Raw genomic sequence first — 15,118 nt, 5'->3', positions numbered from 1 at the left:
GATATGTTTTGGTCCATGCTTTAAAATTCTTTGGATTTTTTATCTTTCTTAAAATAGGATATACCAAGATATGACAACATATTTTTTTTTTTTTCCCTGATCTAGTAATTCTGAAACTTTCAAGGATACTTTTCATTCTGCAGGTTTTTTTCAGGAAGTTCTCAAGTTAATGTAATCCAGAAGAGTATAAACTGAAGTATATTTTATGGGTAAACACTATTTTGGTAAAATAACAAGAGTAATAAACAGAATCACAAGCTGTTATCCCTGTTGAAGAGCAGGAATATTAGTAAGAAATATATCACATCAGTGTTTTAGGAAATTAGAAAAAAATTTCCTCTTTTTAGTCTGTATTTTTTTTTTGTCATTTCTGTTTAGCATTTTCTTCAAATGACTGAAATACTTTATTTCAAGTGAGAAAACATTCCAAATGCCAAGTCTGATTATATCTGTATGAGTGAGTGTACGGTGATGTTTGCAGCACTCCTTAGTAATGTGTCTCATTGAAACAAGTAACCATAAAGAAAAGATATTGTGAGGTCTGCATCATAAACTAGATAGTGTCTTTATTTTATGCTCTTTCCTATAAAGAAAAGGAAAATGTGAACTGTCCAACATGTCTTACGGTAGACAAATCTCTGCTTGTGAAAGTTTGTATCCAAACCTCAGCCCTGGCACGGTAAATGGTTGGAAACTCAAAGCAAAAAGTGTAATAAAAGAATAATATGTGTAAAAATAGCAATGATATAAGTAATCTAAATCTGGGAACCCTTATTATAATGGACCTGGATTTCCTGGTAAGTATGATATATGTGGTCATAACTTTTCTGGCAGCTCTTTTTCTCTCCAGAAAAGGTTCAGCTCTCAAATATTCCTAGGAAAACAGTGATTGATTCATGGCCCACTGAAATCAATAGAAATAGTAGTATTGACTTCAGTGGGCTTTGATCAGGCCTTTGAATGCTATAGCAGTTCATCCAGAAGTAATTCACCTGAACTTCCAAGATTTAAAAAATGCATGACACAGATATTGGAAATACATCTTGGAAGATTGTACTTTTTCTGTTAGCTGATTAGTTTGGTAGATTAAATGATACAAGAATCAGGGAGAAAATGGATTTGAATAAAACCAGGTAATTTTTTCAGAATGTTCATTTTGGGTTGCACCAAAGCTGTCAATTAAATAAAACAAATTTTCTTTAAAATTAATTTAAGTCAAAAGATGATATTCTGGTATCACCAAAAATGAAGTATTTTATTTTTCATCTGTTGAAAAATAACTTTGTTTTAAAAAAATGTTTCCCCATATATTTTAAATTATATTTCACATGTGATCTACCTTGCAAATTGTTTTGGTTCATCACAAATAACACAATTCTTGGGCAAAAAGCAAACTTAAAAAAGAGGCAACCACTTGAACTGATTAGATGGACACTGTAGAGCTTTAGGAAAGGGATTCTGTCCTGCTGGGGAAGGAGGGATCCCCAACTTCCCAAATGAACCTGACTTCTCATTCTTTTTTAGGCTTCCACAACATGGTGACCTTTCCTCTGAAAGCCACAATCCATGGCCAACCAGGACATGCCTAGCTTGAAAGGTCATGACTAATTTTGCCTGGCGTTGGGCTCTTAAAGGGTAGTAATAAGGCAAAACAAAACATCTTCCCTGTAGCTAGTAGAAATGATCAGCTCATTCATGCTTAGATGCTCTCCCTTTCATTTCTTCCAGGGAAGCAAGGAGAAACTGCTTCAAAGACCCATCTCCATTATCATCTGAATGCCTTGCAGAAAGTTTAAATTCCAACCTGGTATATTTCTCAGTTTCTATGATTGCATTTCATGGTTGAAACAGCGATATGCTCAAGCTATTTATTGCATCTTCCTTACCTTTCTTACCAAATCCTATTTCCTGAACCAGATGTATAGCTGTTGAAAATTAGCATAGGTTTGCTGAAGATAAGCTCATTTTATACAACTGAAGTTCTGATCCAAGTTATTAAAAAAATGTTCCTGCTGTGTGGCAAGGGCTGTCCATTCAAATTAATTTACAGAACATACCTGATTTTGCTGTATTAATCTGGAAGAAAGTAGCGAATCAGTTTTTTAAAGAAGTGCTGAAACTACTTGATTCATTGCAGTTGCTTTGTTTATAGCATTGTGGCCTGATCTAAAGTCCACTGAAACCAAAGGGAGTCTTTTCAATTAGTCCAATGGGCGCAGGTACATAATGCATTACTTTGTAGGACTTCAGAGGTAAGTCTGGAGAGACTAAAACCTACTGTACTGTCCAGCTCCCTCAAAGTACATTTAAAATCAATGCAGACTCGCTTACATTTACACACCAGGAAAGGAGTAAAACTAAATGTGTAGGCCTGTTGGGATCTTGACTCTCAGGTTTCCAACTTACAGAATTATGTAGGGCTGCTTCTCCACCTCTGGCTTTCACTTAATTTGAAAATAACAACAGCGTGAAATATTCTGGCCAGAGACAAAAACATTTTGATAGAAATGCAGCTGCAGTAGCTCATGAACCGCCTCTTCTACTCAGTAGACTGCAGCGTGCTGTCATCTGCCAGGTAAGTGAGGGAAAGTGGTGTGTTAAGGCAGCCGTAGCAGAGATGCTGCTTCAAGTTACAGGGTACCTCAGGGCTTCCTGTAAAGATTAGAGTGAACATTTTTTTCAGTATTGCAGAACAGGTACTTTTGGAACAAGTTTTTTGCCTTTTATTAAAAAAAACCCACCACAATACAAAACCTGCTATTGACAGTTTTGAATGAAAACTAGGCTTAAGGAAGCTTTCTACTCATCATTCATTGCTAGGAGTCTGATTCATGTGCCATTACTTCATTAGAAGTAGGTCAAGCCCTGAAGGGAAGAGGCTTTCTGGCGTACCAGTACCCACTGGCACCCATTGGTGTATCGCGGTCACAGGGGTGCAGCTCCAGGATTCACACGGGCAGGGTTGTGGTAGCCCCTCGGGGTGGGTGGGCTGCACCTTGAGCATGTTGGTGTGGGCCTGGGGGCATGTGTGCTCCTGTCCCTTATCCGTTCCCCCAGACAAGGGAGGCAGCCAGCCTGTCACCACCCTGCTTGGTGTCCACACCCACCTCTGAAAAGACCACTCTGAATGAGTAGGTGCAGTTGAATGGGAACTGAAAACAATAATTAAAAAAAAAAAAAATGTGGACCAAGTCAGTTCAGTTCCTGGGAGGAGCACTGCTAAGCAGGGTGGTCTGGTAACTTTGGTAACAGTTGTTCACCTTGTCCCGCTGCTGTGGTGTTACGCTTACTGCAGCATGGGCACGACCCTTTTGTGGATGGGGAACCTATGTTATGAAAGCAGCAAAGGTGGCCTTTAAACAGGGAATGAAATACCCAGGTCTGATCACAAACCTGAATCAGGACTGCAAAGGCACAAATGCACTGAAAACAGTTTATATTTTTATTTTTCAGTAAAGGAAGAACAAAAACCAGTCCAAACCAGTCCACACTATGGATTTCAAAGACGCCTAGGAAGGACAGTAGCATGGAGGTATAATGATTTACTGACTGAAAACAAAGCAAAAATAACATTTTGCAGTCAGGCTGTATTATAATGTTATCAGAGAACATTAGCTTGGAATGGCTTGAAAATGCAAAGGATCTACAAGAATGAACTGTAAGCTCCCCCTTGAGGTGAATGTTCAGATCATTTTTATATAATGTTTGATTATTAATTCAGTAACAAAATATGCCATGCTAAATAAAGGGTATGTGTTTATTTTGCTAAAAGTTGTAAGTTAGCTAGTTGTGAGAGCAATGAAATGAAGAGCATTTGAAGTTTTTATGGGGAAATATGTACAATGTATATCAGTTTTAAGACTGTTTGTAGTTAAACAAACCCTCTTTGTTTTCTTTAGTCTCTCATGCATTGTACCCTAGTTGATGTACTGTAAATGGAACTGACAATTTTACAGTGTAACAATTATTTATCTTTGCATAAATGTTTTATACAAAATATTTGTTTAGTATTTATTTGCACACTTACAGTTTTTGATTCTCAGACACACATTGTTTTATTAAACATTAACATGGTTGCTGGCAGAGATAGCTGCAATGTTGTGACATTGATCTGATGTGGCAAAATTCAAGGATTCATAAAAGTAATTTGATGTCATATAATGAATCCATTTTTCCAGGGAATGATCATAAGTTTTTGACATAATGGTCCAAGGTCAACATAAATAACTTGGCAAGTGATACCTCGTTAATGCGCTGCCGTTTGAAAGCAGTCGTTAGTTGTTTAAGTAAAATATTCTTTACTTTTTCTGAGGAAAAAAAATAATATCACAGTGGACAAGAGTTTTAAGATTAAAATTACTTTTTTTCAGTAAACCTATTTAAAAAATGCATTAAAGATCATTTAAATATAGCTCATAGTTTGTTAGGAATAATGTAAGGTATCAGAGTGAAGACAAATGGCTTTTCTTGGAAGTGGCACTAATAGATTGATCCCAGCATTACTCAGACTATTAGCTAGAAAAGCGTTTATTATGTTAATTGATAGACAGGTTTAGATGTAACCCTAATGCATTTAAAGTCTTCTTTTAGAGTTATTATTAATATCATTAATGTCCATTCTCTTTGGTTCCATAAGAGCTTTCTGTGCCATAAGAATAGTTTCACCAGCCATTAGGCGCAGATCTTTGCGTGGTAGCAATAGCACTCTGATTTGTTGATGACAGCCTGGTGCAGTAGTGGAAAGTTAAGGGGTTTTCCTGCAGTTTCAGCAAGAGTTCAAGAGCATGAGTTCAAGCTATTTGGCTTTACATTAACACAGATTCAAAACTACTACTGTGTGGAAGCTGGGGAGAGACGAACAGAAGCAAAACTGTATTACTCTGGGTTACCTACGCTGTGCTAGCTGGTGTTGACCACAGCTTTGAGTTCAGAGACAAATGTGTATGTGTATTTTTCTAGATAAAGAAAAAACATTTAAAAGTTCAATATCACTAGTACTAATTGTGCAATGCTATTGCTGAAGCACTTTTGGAAGCATCTTAAAGTTACTGTTATGCTATGTTTTTACTTCCTCTTTGAAGAAGCTGCCTTCTGTAGTTGAGTTTAAGTGTTGCTATTCCTACTTCAAATATTCTGTAGTTTTTCTTGTAAGTCACAACTTTCTTTGCTTGATCACTTACTTCAATTTCCTTTGTAGTGATTATAAACAGACCAAAAAATACTATGATTCTGCATGATCACCAAGACCAGAATTGTTTTTCTCCTGACTTAATCATTGCTTCACTCAACTGAGGGCAAGAGACTCCACTTTCTTGGGAACGGTTGGGTAAAAAGAACTTAGTTCTTTTTATGGTCTTGAAGAATTAACTCCCTTTAACTTAATTTAAGGATTAATTATTTCTTCAAACTTTGTACTTCCAAAGGATGTGTAAAAGTGTAACTGTTGATATTATGATTAATGGCACAGAAGTGATTTCCATGCAGCAATTAGGAGAAAGCAAACACCTTCAGATGCCTTTCTTACAAGGGTGAACGTGATTGATTACTGGGCAGTTATCAGTATGGGCCAGTCTTAAACTCTGTGTGAAGGCCAACGGAAGGTGGCATGCAATGCTTTTATTATAATGTACTCAGATTCTATACGTAAATAAGAAATATTGGTTATTGGGACAAAATATTTCCATATCATATCACCTGCTTAGGGGAAGGAAATAGTTTCCTTCCATGTATTTCCTTTACTTAGGATTTTTAAGTTTCTTTAGCTTTTACCTAGTATCTAGGAACAACTTCTTATGTGGAAGACTACAAATGATGCACAGATCAATCCTACAGTATTATAACTCTCAACTTTAATCTGGTAATTCTTTTCCATGCAAAACATACAAATCCCATACATACACGAATTCTTTTGTCTTTATTTTCCTTATTTCCACACTCAAAAGTGAGATAGGAGTAAGGATAAGAGCAGAAAGGGGGGGAAATAGGTGTGCTGCACACTTCCAGAGAGAATACTTACAAATTAGACTTTAAGCTGGTATTATGTTTGGATTTTGTTTGGGTTTAGAGAATCCAGAAAACCCACAGGTATATATGTGACATGGTCCATTAGTAGCAACAGAATTGCTGTTTAATAAGAAAAGCAAACAAAAAAAACACCCCTTGACCTTCTGTCTTTCATATTCACATTAAAACCTACAGAACAGAGAAAGGAAAATTACTTCCAGTTTCAGGTGACAGTTTTCATCAACTAAAGCCACTTCAAATAAGCCTGTTGGCTTTTATGTATAGCTATGGGGTCCCCTTGCAGTGACCACATTCCCTTCTGCTCACTGCCTCTCTAAATCACTTCCAAATGGCAGCAGTAGGTGAGGCAAGGAACTGAAGGAAGGACAGTAAACCTTAGCTAGTCCTCCGATAGATGGCATGGCTTCAGTTTGTCATTTTAAAAACATTATATTCCCACTGCCCTTATTTTCCCCAGGGAATATAATTTTTGTTTTATTTCTGTAGTGATCGCGGCCTTTTGCAAGCAAGAAGTGTCTGAGAGGAAAGCTCTTGTTTCCTTCTCTAATCTTTTAACCTTTTTTGGGTGCAAGTGAGTGTAAGTCAGCATCAAGCTTCTACCATCCCATTTCAAAGTATTTTGGAACTGTGACTCAATTGAAAATAATCCATGCTGCCCATGTATTTTAACTTGGTAACGACTGGTTTCTCCACAGGTTAATATGCAGGCAACTGACGTAGTGGAAGCTGAACGGAGGTTAGAATGTGGTCAACTAAGGTTATGTTAGTTCTATCTAGATATAAATTAGTTTATTTTTATAAATTTTAATTTTTAATTATGCTAGTCTATATTACATATATGTTTCTATACCAGAGTTTATAATATCAATTTTTTCAGTCTGATGGGCTGGTTTATTACAGTATAACTGAAAATACATGTATGTATTGCATTTTGGGAAGCAAAAATTACACATAAGTAAAAGTATATTACTGTATTTCTTGGAAGCACGTTTTTCCAGTGACTGTATCTGCTTTGAGATGGCTCTTGTATTATATTAACAGACTGAAACACAATTTACGATAGTGATGTATAGTAAATAATGAAGAAACCATGTCACATTTTAATTGAGCATTTTAATGTAATTGCTTCATCCAAATCAATTTATACTGATAGCAGAATACACTTTATTTTCAGTGGCTGTTTTCTAGTAAAGGGGAAACAGTAATCCACTACAAAAGACAGGATTTGCAACTTTAACATTTTAATGTTAAAAACTGTGTGGTTTATATGAAAGAGTCTAAAACATTTTATCTTCTGTCTGGCTTCATTATATCTGCCTGTGTTCCTTGTGGTCACAGATGTGTTGATAAAACTAAATATTTTATGCTTGAACTAGTCCCCTAATGCTTATGAAGACCTGAAAACAGTTTGGGACCTGGTGTTTTTTATCAGTGACCACCAACCTGTGCTTGTAAGCTAGCCTTGTATTTTGAGCGCTTCATATCTGCATTTAGTGTTGTAAGCACCAAGTGTGGGAGCTGCTTACAAGAATCATACATCATGTGTAGATACACATACACAGTAAGTTAGAATGCATTTTATGTTTTCATGCAGTACTTTGGAATTAAAGAGATATTAAATTTGTACATTAGGCTGAAAACAAATAAAGGAAATGCATCATATTACACTAAGACACCATTGAACTTAAGGCATTTCAACAAGTAGATAATTATATTTTAATAGAAACCTATCTAGAAAAAAGCTCAAGAAGATAAAAACCCTTCTTCATATTCTTTCCCCTTTAGAATGCTGTAAGGGGCTGTCATGATAGTTTTTATACAAGCACAAAATCAGTATTAAAAGTCACTAGTACAGGAAAAGCATGTCATATATCAAAGGAAGCCTATTACTTCTTACTCACCAGGAATAGCCAATACTCCTTATTGTCAAACATTTTTAGAAAACATTACTTTTCATGAGAGGAGGTTGCAGTATTGTGAGCCTTGGTGTACAGAAGCACATATCTATAATTGCTTGAAAAATTGCCAAAACACTTGTCTAAAAAGAAAGCTAAAAAGCTGTGTTCAAACCTTATTTAACTCTATTCATTCCAAACAAATTACACAAGAGAGAACTTTTGGCTTACAGTCAGTTTATTCATTAGAAAGCAGCATGATACAAGATACCAGCTTTTATGCACAATCCATAAACCTCATTCCAGAGCTTTTTATAATAGACAAGACAGAAGAACTCCCATGAGCCCAGTTTAAAAAGATAACATATGCCTTCACTTTGGATGTGGTGAGATTCCTGAAGAGTTTACTATGAATTGAAATGAAAATGCACATTGAAAAATACAGTGTAAAAACATAAAAACAGGTAATGTTTGACCTGAAAAAAATAATTTTAGACCATTTTTCAATAAAGCATTTGCAGTTTGTAAACTTTTTTTTTTAATGCCCATGTTTTGTAAAGCCCTCCACTATGCATTTAATGCACTGATGTTCAAAGAAACTTTTCCCATGGGCTCATGTAAAAGAAAAAATAAATTATATAACTATTTATTAAAAAACCCACAGCATCTATTTCAAAATTTTGCTTTCCACTGGTAATGGAGTTTTCAATAATTAATATTTTCCTCCCCATAATTTAAATATTTATTCAGTTTATCTAACTATGAGACTGAAATGCCACTCTGGTTTACATCATTATACAATGGCTTACTTTCAACCTTTAAGTTCTATTGCTATCATTAAAAGATATCAAGCTAATAGATTATTTTTTTGATCCAGTCCACAAACATGGTGACTCGAACATACACTCCTGGTCTTTCGTGAAGTGCACATTTATAGCCAAATGATGTTACACCAACCAAAAACCACTTGTTATCATCTTCAGATGTCAGAGGGCCACCTGAATCTCCCTGCAATATGAAATTCAAAAGTTAAAATTGAACATTGTCAACTCTGAAGCAGAGCCTGTTTATGATGCTTTGTTTGTGTTGATCTTTAATCGTAGAAATTGTATCCCTATATATCTTGGGCAGCAGAAGTGAGATCAATATGAATTCTTCCAAGTGGAAAAATTATTGGGATAATCCATTTCCTTTTTTTTCTTTTTCATTTTTTTCTTTTTTTTTTTTTTTTTAAAAAAAAAAGGATTCAGTCTTAAGCTCTTACCAGTCTTTCAGCACAGGACTGAGTTTTAACTGATCTTTTTTTTTTGCTTATTACTTTTAAGTTTAGCCCTTCATCTTCCACAAAGCCTGCATAAATGTGTAGGATTATTTTTCAGTTGAGTCTATTCAGCCAAAATGTACTTTTAGTTTCAGTTGCCCCAAAGTTTCAGCGGTTTTGAATTTAGAGAAAAAGATGGCAAGTCTGCCAGAAGAGGAGGCGTCCTTTTCTCACACCTCCTTCTGAGTAGTTTAGCAGAGGTCACATTGCAATAGTGTGGGATACCAAATTTGATTGATCCCCCAGCCTGAGTGGTGGATGAGTCAGCCATGAGTGTCTTGTTTTGATGAGGAAGAAAACAATGACTATTTTTCATTGTCTATCAAGTTAGTTGAACCAGAATTATTTTTGTCTTCTCACAGCCTTGTGAATGGAGTTTTACAGGAACATTCTGCAAGGATTCAGCCATTAAAATACTTCTGCCCATAACTCTAGGGCATCCACAAATGTTCAAAGCCTGTGACAGCAGCCTAAAGGCTGACGCACTATCAGGACTCACTTGTTCATCTTTCCTTGTGGTTGAATGGTCACTGATCACAAGACTGGCCACTGGTACTCTGTATCAGCCTATGGTGCTGCACTGCTTTCTTTTCAGTATGAGGTTCAGAAGCAAAAAGGAAAGAGGAAAGCCACGGAGGCTGCAGGAATGGCAAAGGAAATTTGCATACACTCTTCCTTCTAGACTAAACTAGTCGAAGTCACTGCACCTGATGAAGGCTTAGGTTGTGAGTGCAAGGCAAGAGAAATTATTTGATAGTGCTTCTCATCAGACTTGAGGAGAACCAGCCAGTCTCCATGCTATAGACTCCATGTTGCTCGAAGAAAAATTATGTGACAGCCAATTCTGACCATATCCTCAAGGAGAAGCACTGTGTTATAAGCAGATCTGGAATGGATAAAAACCAGATCCCCAGGAAGCAGCATATGTGATCAATGCAGAAAGGCAGCCTCTCCAACATACTGTGGCATCTACTTACAGAAGGTCTCCAGTCTACAGATTCTGGGGGAAACCAACATCGCTCTCTCTCCTTTCCTGTATGAAGCATTTCTGAGACTTCAGTCCATTTGGTATTTATTTCTCTGTAGTCTGCTTTTCCCTAAGCTTGACCCTCTTTCCTTCAGGGAATGACTCATCAGTAATTATTCAAAGCTTAGTGCAGAAAATATTTATCTTCCTTCCATGGTTCTTTATGTCAACGTGACACAAAATAATAGGTTTTTATCTTTTCAACTTGTATCCTGATAAAGTATTAAATGGGCAAAACACTGCGAGTAGAAATCACATTAATGGACAGTGATGGTTCTGGTTTTAATGATTAGGGGATCAGGGAGCATTTTACTCAATAATTAGATGTGGTATATGCTAGCAGTGGAAATAAGTTACTTGTATTTACCTGACAGGAATCTGTTCCTCCCATGTCATATCCCGCACAGATCATATTCTCAGTAATAGTGTATTCTGGCATCTGTTGTTGGCATTTTTCATTCAAAATGAGAGGGACCTTTGCTTCTTGCAATATATCTGAAGTGGGACCTGATGAAAATACAAAGTATGTTTAGCTGCTGTGATAAATAGCGTACATCCCGCTCAGAACACTGATGGTTTTGTTCCAGTTCCAGCATGCTAAGCATGCTACCGAGCAGCAGGAAACCCTGCCTCGCTGCTGTCCTATTCAGGCTTATACCCCTGTAACACAGTCACTGATTAACTGGTGCTCATTAACTGAATCCTGTCTTTCATTTGTGTAATGGGACTGAATTTGGTTATAATTAAATCAAGATTGCTAAAATCAGTGACTATGAACTCACAATGAGGAGATCTAAGGGATCATTAAGGGCTTAGGAGCTTGGATTGTCCAATGTTTCCTCACTATTCATTATGTAACTTTGATTATTTCAAGTTTTTTAAAAATTTCTTTTACTAATTCCTACTCAAAATTTTTAATGCAATTTTATTCTGAAAATGTAGAAACAAATGTGTACAAGCAACTGTAGAAGTGAAATGGCATATTTATTATTTCACAGAGATTTCAAATGATATGCAAACAGAACATAACATTTTACACTACAGTCAGTATGCTTGACTTCTGGGGAAAATCATTTGCACATTGTCAGAAAGACTAATCTTCCTCCTCCCCCACCCAGTATCTGACAATAAGATGTACATATTTCATGTTGAGAAAAGTAGTCATCGTAACATCTAAGGGGATGCAATAAGTTTTTTTCATAGTTTAATGATCCTAGGTATGTATATTTTCTCTAATAATTATTTTATAACTCTATTACTTTGCTTTAGAGAAAGAACAGTGGAGGAGCATAGTTCCCAAATTTTCCTATGGAGGAATACCTCTCTAAACTATTTTACCTTAGCAACCCCTGTGGAATCAGGAGCAAGCTTTCCCTCACAGCTTCATGCCTGTCATAATTTTCCAAGCAGATGACCCACCTTCATTCATAATACGACCCCAGCCAGCAACAGAGCAGTAAATTCCTGGTAAAAACTGCTGATTTTTTTCTGGTAAACAAATAGGTTGTATGTAATCTGTGAATGAGAAACAAGCAATCACTGTCAGCCTCTTCCCTGTATTCAGGGTTTTATGAAGTCACATAAGAAAATGTTCATTAATTCACACTCACTTTTTGAGCAAAATACCCAGGAAGTACTGGAATGACTCCAGAATGATTAAGTTGTGAAAAATGTACACCCACCCCATCACCCTCGTATTCTTAGCATAGTTAAGAGTTTTGCATAATAGAGTAAATCTGTTTTGTGGGAAAATAACGACTCACCTGTATATTGCACTTTGTATTGAAGGTGCATGAGAGCAATATCACTATCCTTTGTACGCTTCACATAATGAGGATTTATAACTATTTGATCAATAATTTGAACTACTGTTGCAGGCTGTGTCATATCTGATTGGTCATACAAGCCAAGAACTGCTTTCCATTGAGATGGTTTTAATTGTCTCCTAGAAGTTGCAAGGAATATTCACAATTATGAATGATTAATGAAAGTTTTAAAAAATATGTTAGGTAAAATGCTAATCTTTAACCTCATGGTAATTCATAGCATTTGCACATTTTGTCAAAATAAATAGAGTGTAGTGGATGTACTTACAATTTTGTGATAGTAATACTATCTTAAACATCTACACTGTAGAAATATGTGGTTCATTTTTTGTGTTAAGCTTATAATGCATTATTTATAAAGAATTAATCAAGCAGTAGTGCAGAGGAGGAAAATACATTAACTAAATTACTGTGGCTTTTTAAACACTGTGAAGAATACTGCTGACTGCCCACCAGGCAATTAATATCAGTCCCAGTTAGAAAATTGTTATGGAATATATAAAGAATAATAGGTCTAAGATGTCGCTGGAAGTGCTGCAGCTCATAGGCTCAGAAAATTGCTCTCTTAATTTTTTAATCTAAATAAAAAAAAATGCCAAGACAAAATGTGACATAATCTGCATTTTTTGCTGAGCTACACATGCTTTTTTGAGGCTGTATTTAAGTTAGGGAAATTAATTATTTGCTATTTTTAATCAACCAGTTCATAGTTTTAAAAATTGTAAAAAAATATGTTTTCAGCCTGATTGTTGTACTGAATTGGTTTCTGCTGATCTTTTGGTTTGACATCAAGAGGTTATCTGGTTCTAAACTATGAGCATTTAAGTTAAATGTTCAGAATTAAGGTGTGAAACTGCAAGCTCCCACTTAGGAACATTCCAGCAAAGTCAAGATGATAAAATTTAAGAGATTTAAGTGAAAATAAAAACGTGATTTAAGTGAAAAGGAAGTACCAAGACAGGTGTGGATTTGTTGTATGAGAACTAAGATGGCTTAGTCCTTCTCATTTCAGTGTCTTTGTGTGGAATATAGCTCCATTACTGTATTGGCATAGTCTCCACTGCCTTACTACTTAGCTATTTATAATGAAAGTTCTACTGTAATTTTGAATATTAATAGATTTTTTTTTTGCCATTCCAGTTTCTTCTTCTTGCCATTCCAAGTTTTCTACAAGACTTGGGTTTATTACAGATGTTATGGAAACAAACACTAGAAAATATTTAAATATGCATAATTTCTTCGAGTGGTACAAATAACACCATCTAGAGGATAGGTAATACTGCCTAATCAATGCACATAAATCTAGATTCATTCCAATGATGAACAGTAAATCTTGATCAATTTATGGTAATATACAGGAGGAACAGGCAACGCTGAGTTTACCTTTATGAGGTATGATGTCATCCTTTATACCACTGGCAGAGATTCAACTAATTAATGGAGGCCCACATTAATTATGGGTTAAGTGCAAATGCTCAGTGCTAATACCATATATTTAAAGTGCAATTCTTCATTGTTCATAAAATGGTGCTTAGTTTCTGTGATTCTCTGCTTTAAAGTAAGGACTGAAGGTTTACCAGAATGTAAAGGAGCCTTTAGCTGAGCCCACAAGTGGTTCAAAACGTAGTAATTAAACAGTGAGCTGGCTGTCAATTTTTTGTATCAGTGTCATAAATTATTTGTAATCTGATGCATCCTTAATGAAACTGCATATAAAACAAGTGTTTCATCATCATTAAAATAAAAAAGACATGGCATGGGTGTCATATGGCTATCTTAGCTAGTTGCAAAGATGCCCTGGAGTCAGTGGAGAGAGAGGTACTTGTGAATTTATATTAACTTCATATAACAGTAAACATCTAGAAACCCTCTAAAAAGTGCCACTCCCCAGTGATTTCCTTTGAAAGTGTGTTTTGCTCTATCCGGAATTGATCGATGGCTCAGGTCATGCTTCAGCCCAGCTTTACTGATTGATGACTGTCCACCATTTGGATACTTGTATGTTGTGGGATTGTCAGAATGTGTGAGCTTCTGAACATTACCCGTATACACAGTGTGCTGCTGTCACCAGCCATTCATCACTGACAAGAGAGGCTCCACAAATGGGTCTGGAATTAAAATGGAGTGAAACTATCCAAGGCCAAGTCCCTCTTCTGGCATCACTTCCACCTACAATCCTTGTTCCATTGTTCTGAGTTACTAGTTGTTTTCCACAAGCTAAAAAAAAATAATAACAATAAAATAAAATAGATTTGTAGATTTTTAGGGGGATATAGCATGTTTTATTAGACTAGTGAATATTCTTATTAAAAATAGGCTTTGTAGTAGTATCCAAACTGCTATTCAAAAATACTATTATTGTGGATTAAAGTTTGGTGGTTTATAGCTGAAATCAAGGTGCAACTTTATAACTTAGATTTAGATATGTTCTTCCTCAGACCTTCTGGATTTTTTATATATGTGTTTTCAGTATAGACCCATCTCTAGTGTATACTTAACTCTGAAAACAAGTGAAGACTGTAACTTTTCCTGTGTTTATCTGATTACAAGTATAGCTTTTACAGTCCATTCCCTAACCTTTCAATTCAAGCTATAAACATTAGGCTTTATGGACTGAACAATTTGATTTCTGTGTGAAATATTCCCAGGGTATGTGTACTTACATTTTATATTACATTGCAGATGAACCACCAGGTTGTTCAGACAGTGTTCTCTAGAATGAAAATGCAATTAATCATAGTATCTACACACCAGATACCTCTAAGTGACTGTCAAATATATACACACACATATATAGAAGTGTATATAAGCATATATATATACTTAAATATGTAAGTACATTAGATTATCAGTATCAAATGGTTAAATTGTCCAACAAAATTTAATTAGATATTTATTATAAATACACAACATTATATTATATATAATACTAATTATACACATTCCTCTTCAATGAACGCTTAACTTGTGTTATTTTGCAGAAATAAAAGTAGACTCCCCTTGAATTTTAGGGAAATGAGTCATC

The 15,118-nt window shown here is 35.6% G+C and overlaps 2 protein-coding genes across 11 annotated transcripts in view; one reads left to right on the top strand and one right to left on the bottom strand.

Moving 5' to 3' along the window:
- Window positions 1-15,118, top strand: part of CHODL (chondrolectin) — a 45,332-nt gene that overhangs the window by 24,189 nt on the left and 6,025 nt on the right. For 2 of the 10 annotated variants that reach the window (XM_055702723.1, XM_055702716.1), the window contains 2 exons: window positions 1,729-1,807; window positions 3,454-3,997. In XM_055702723.1, coding sequence (XP_055558698.1) covers window positions 1,729-1,807; window positions 3,454-3,456 — 82 coding nt within the window. In that variant the 3' untranslated portion in view covers window positions 3,457-3,997. Of the gene's footprint in view, window positions 1-1,524; window positions 1,809-3,453; window positions 3,998-5,197; window positions 7,692-15,118 lie in introns of those variants that run through there. The other 8 variants (XM_055702722.1, XM_055702715.1, XR_008730999.1 and 5 more) reach the window with 7 other exon arrangements.
- Window positions 7,829-15,118, bottom strand: part of TMPRSS15 (transmembrane serine protease 15) — a 57,821-nt gene continuing 50,531 nt past the window's right edge. Inside the window, exons 20-25 of the mRNA XM_055702753.1 lie at window positions 14,757-14,806; window positions 14,136-14,310; window positions 12,031-12,212; window positions 11,687-11,782; window positions 10,635-10,774; window positions 7,829-8,927 (exon numbers count right to left, since the gene is read on the bottom strand). Coding sequence (XP_055558728.1) covers window positions 8,772-8,927; window positions 10,635-10,774; window positions 11,687-11,782; window positions 12,031-12,212; window positions 14,136-14,310; window positions 14,757-14,806 — 799 coding nt within the window. The 3' untranslated portion in view covers window positions 7,829-8,771. The remainder of the gene's footprint in view (window positions 8,928-10,634; window positions 10,775-11,686; window positions 11,783-12,030; window positions 12,213-14,135; window positions 14,311-14,756; window positions 14,807-15,118) is intronic.

This window comes from Falco cherrug, chromosome 2 (genome assembly GCF_023634085.1).
Source record: "Falco cherrug isolate bFalChe1 chromosome 2, bFalChe1.pri, whole genome shotgun sequence".
NCBI classification, from domain to species: Eukaryota; Metazoa; Chordata; class Aves; order Falconiformes; family Falconidae; genus Falco; species Falco cherrug.
The sequence above is the reverse complement of the archived record's forward strand: the minus strand, read 5'-3'. Positions and strand labels throughout refer to the sequence as shown.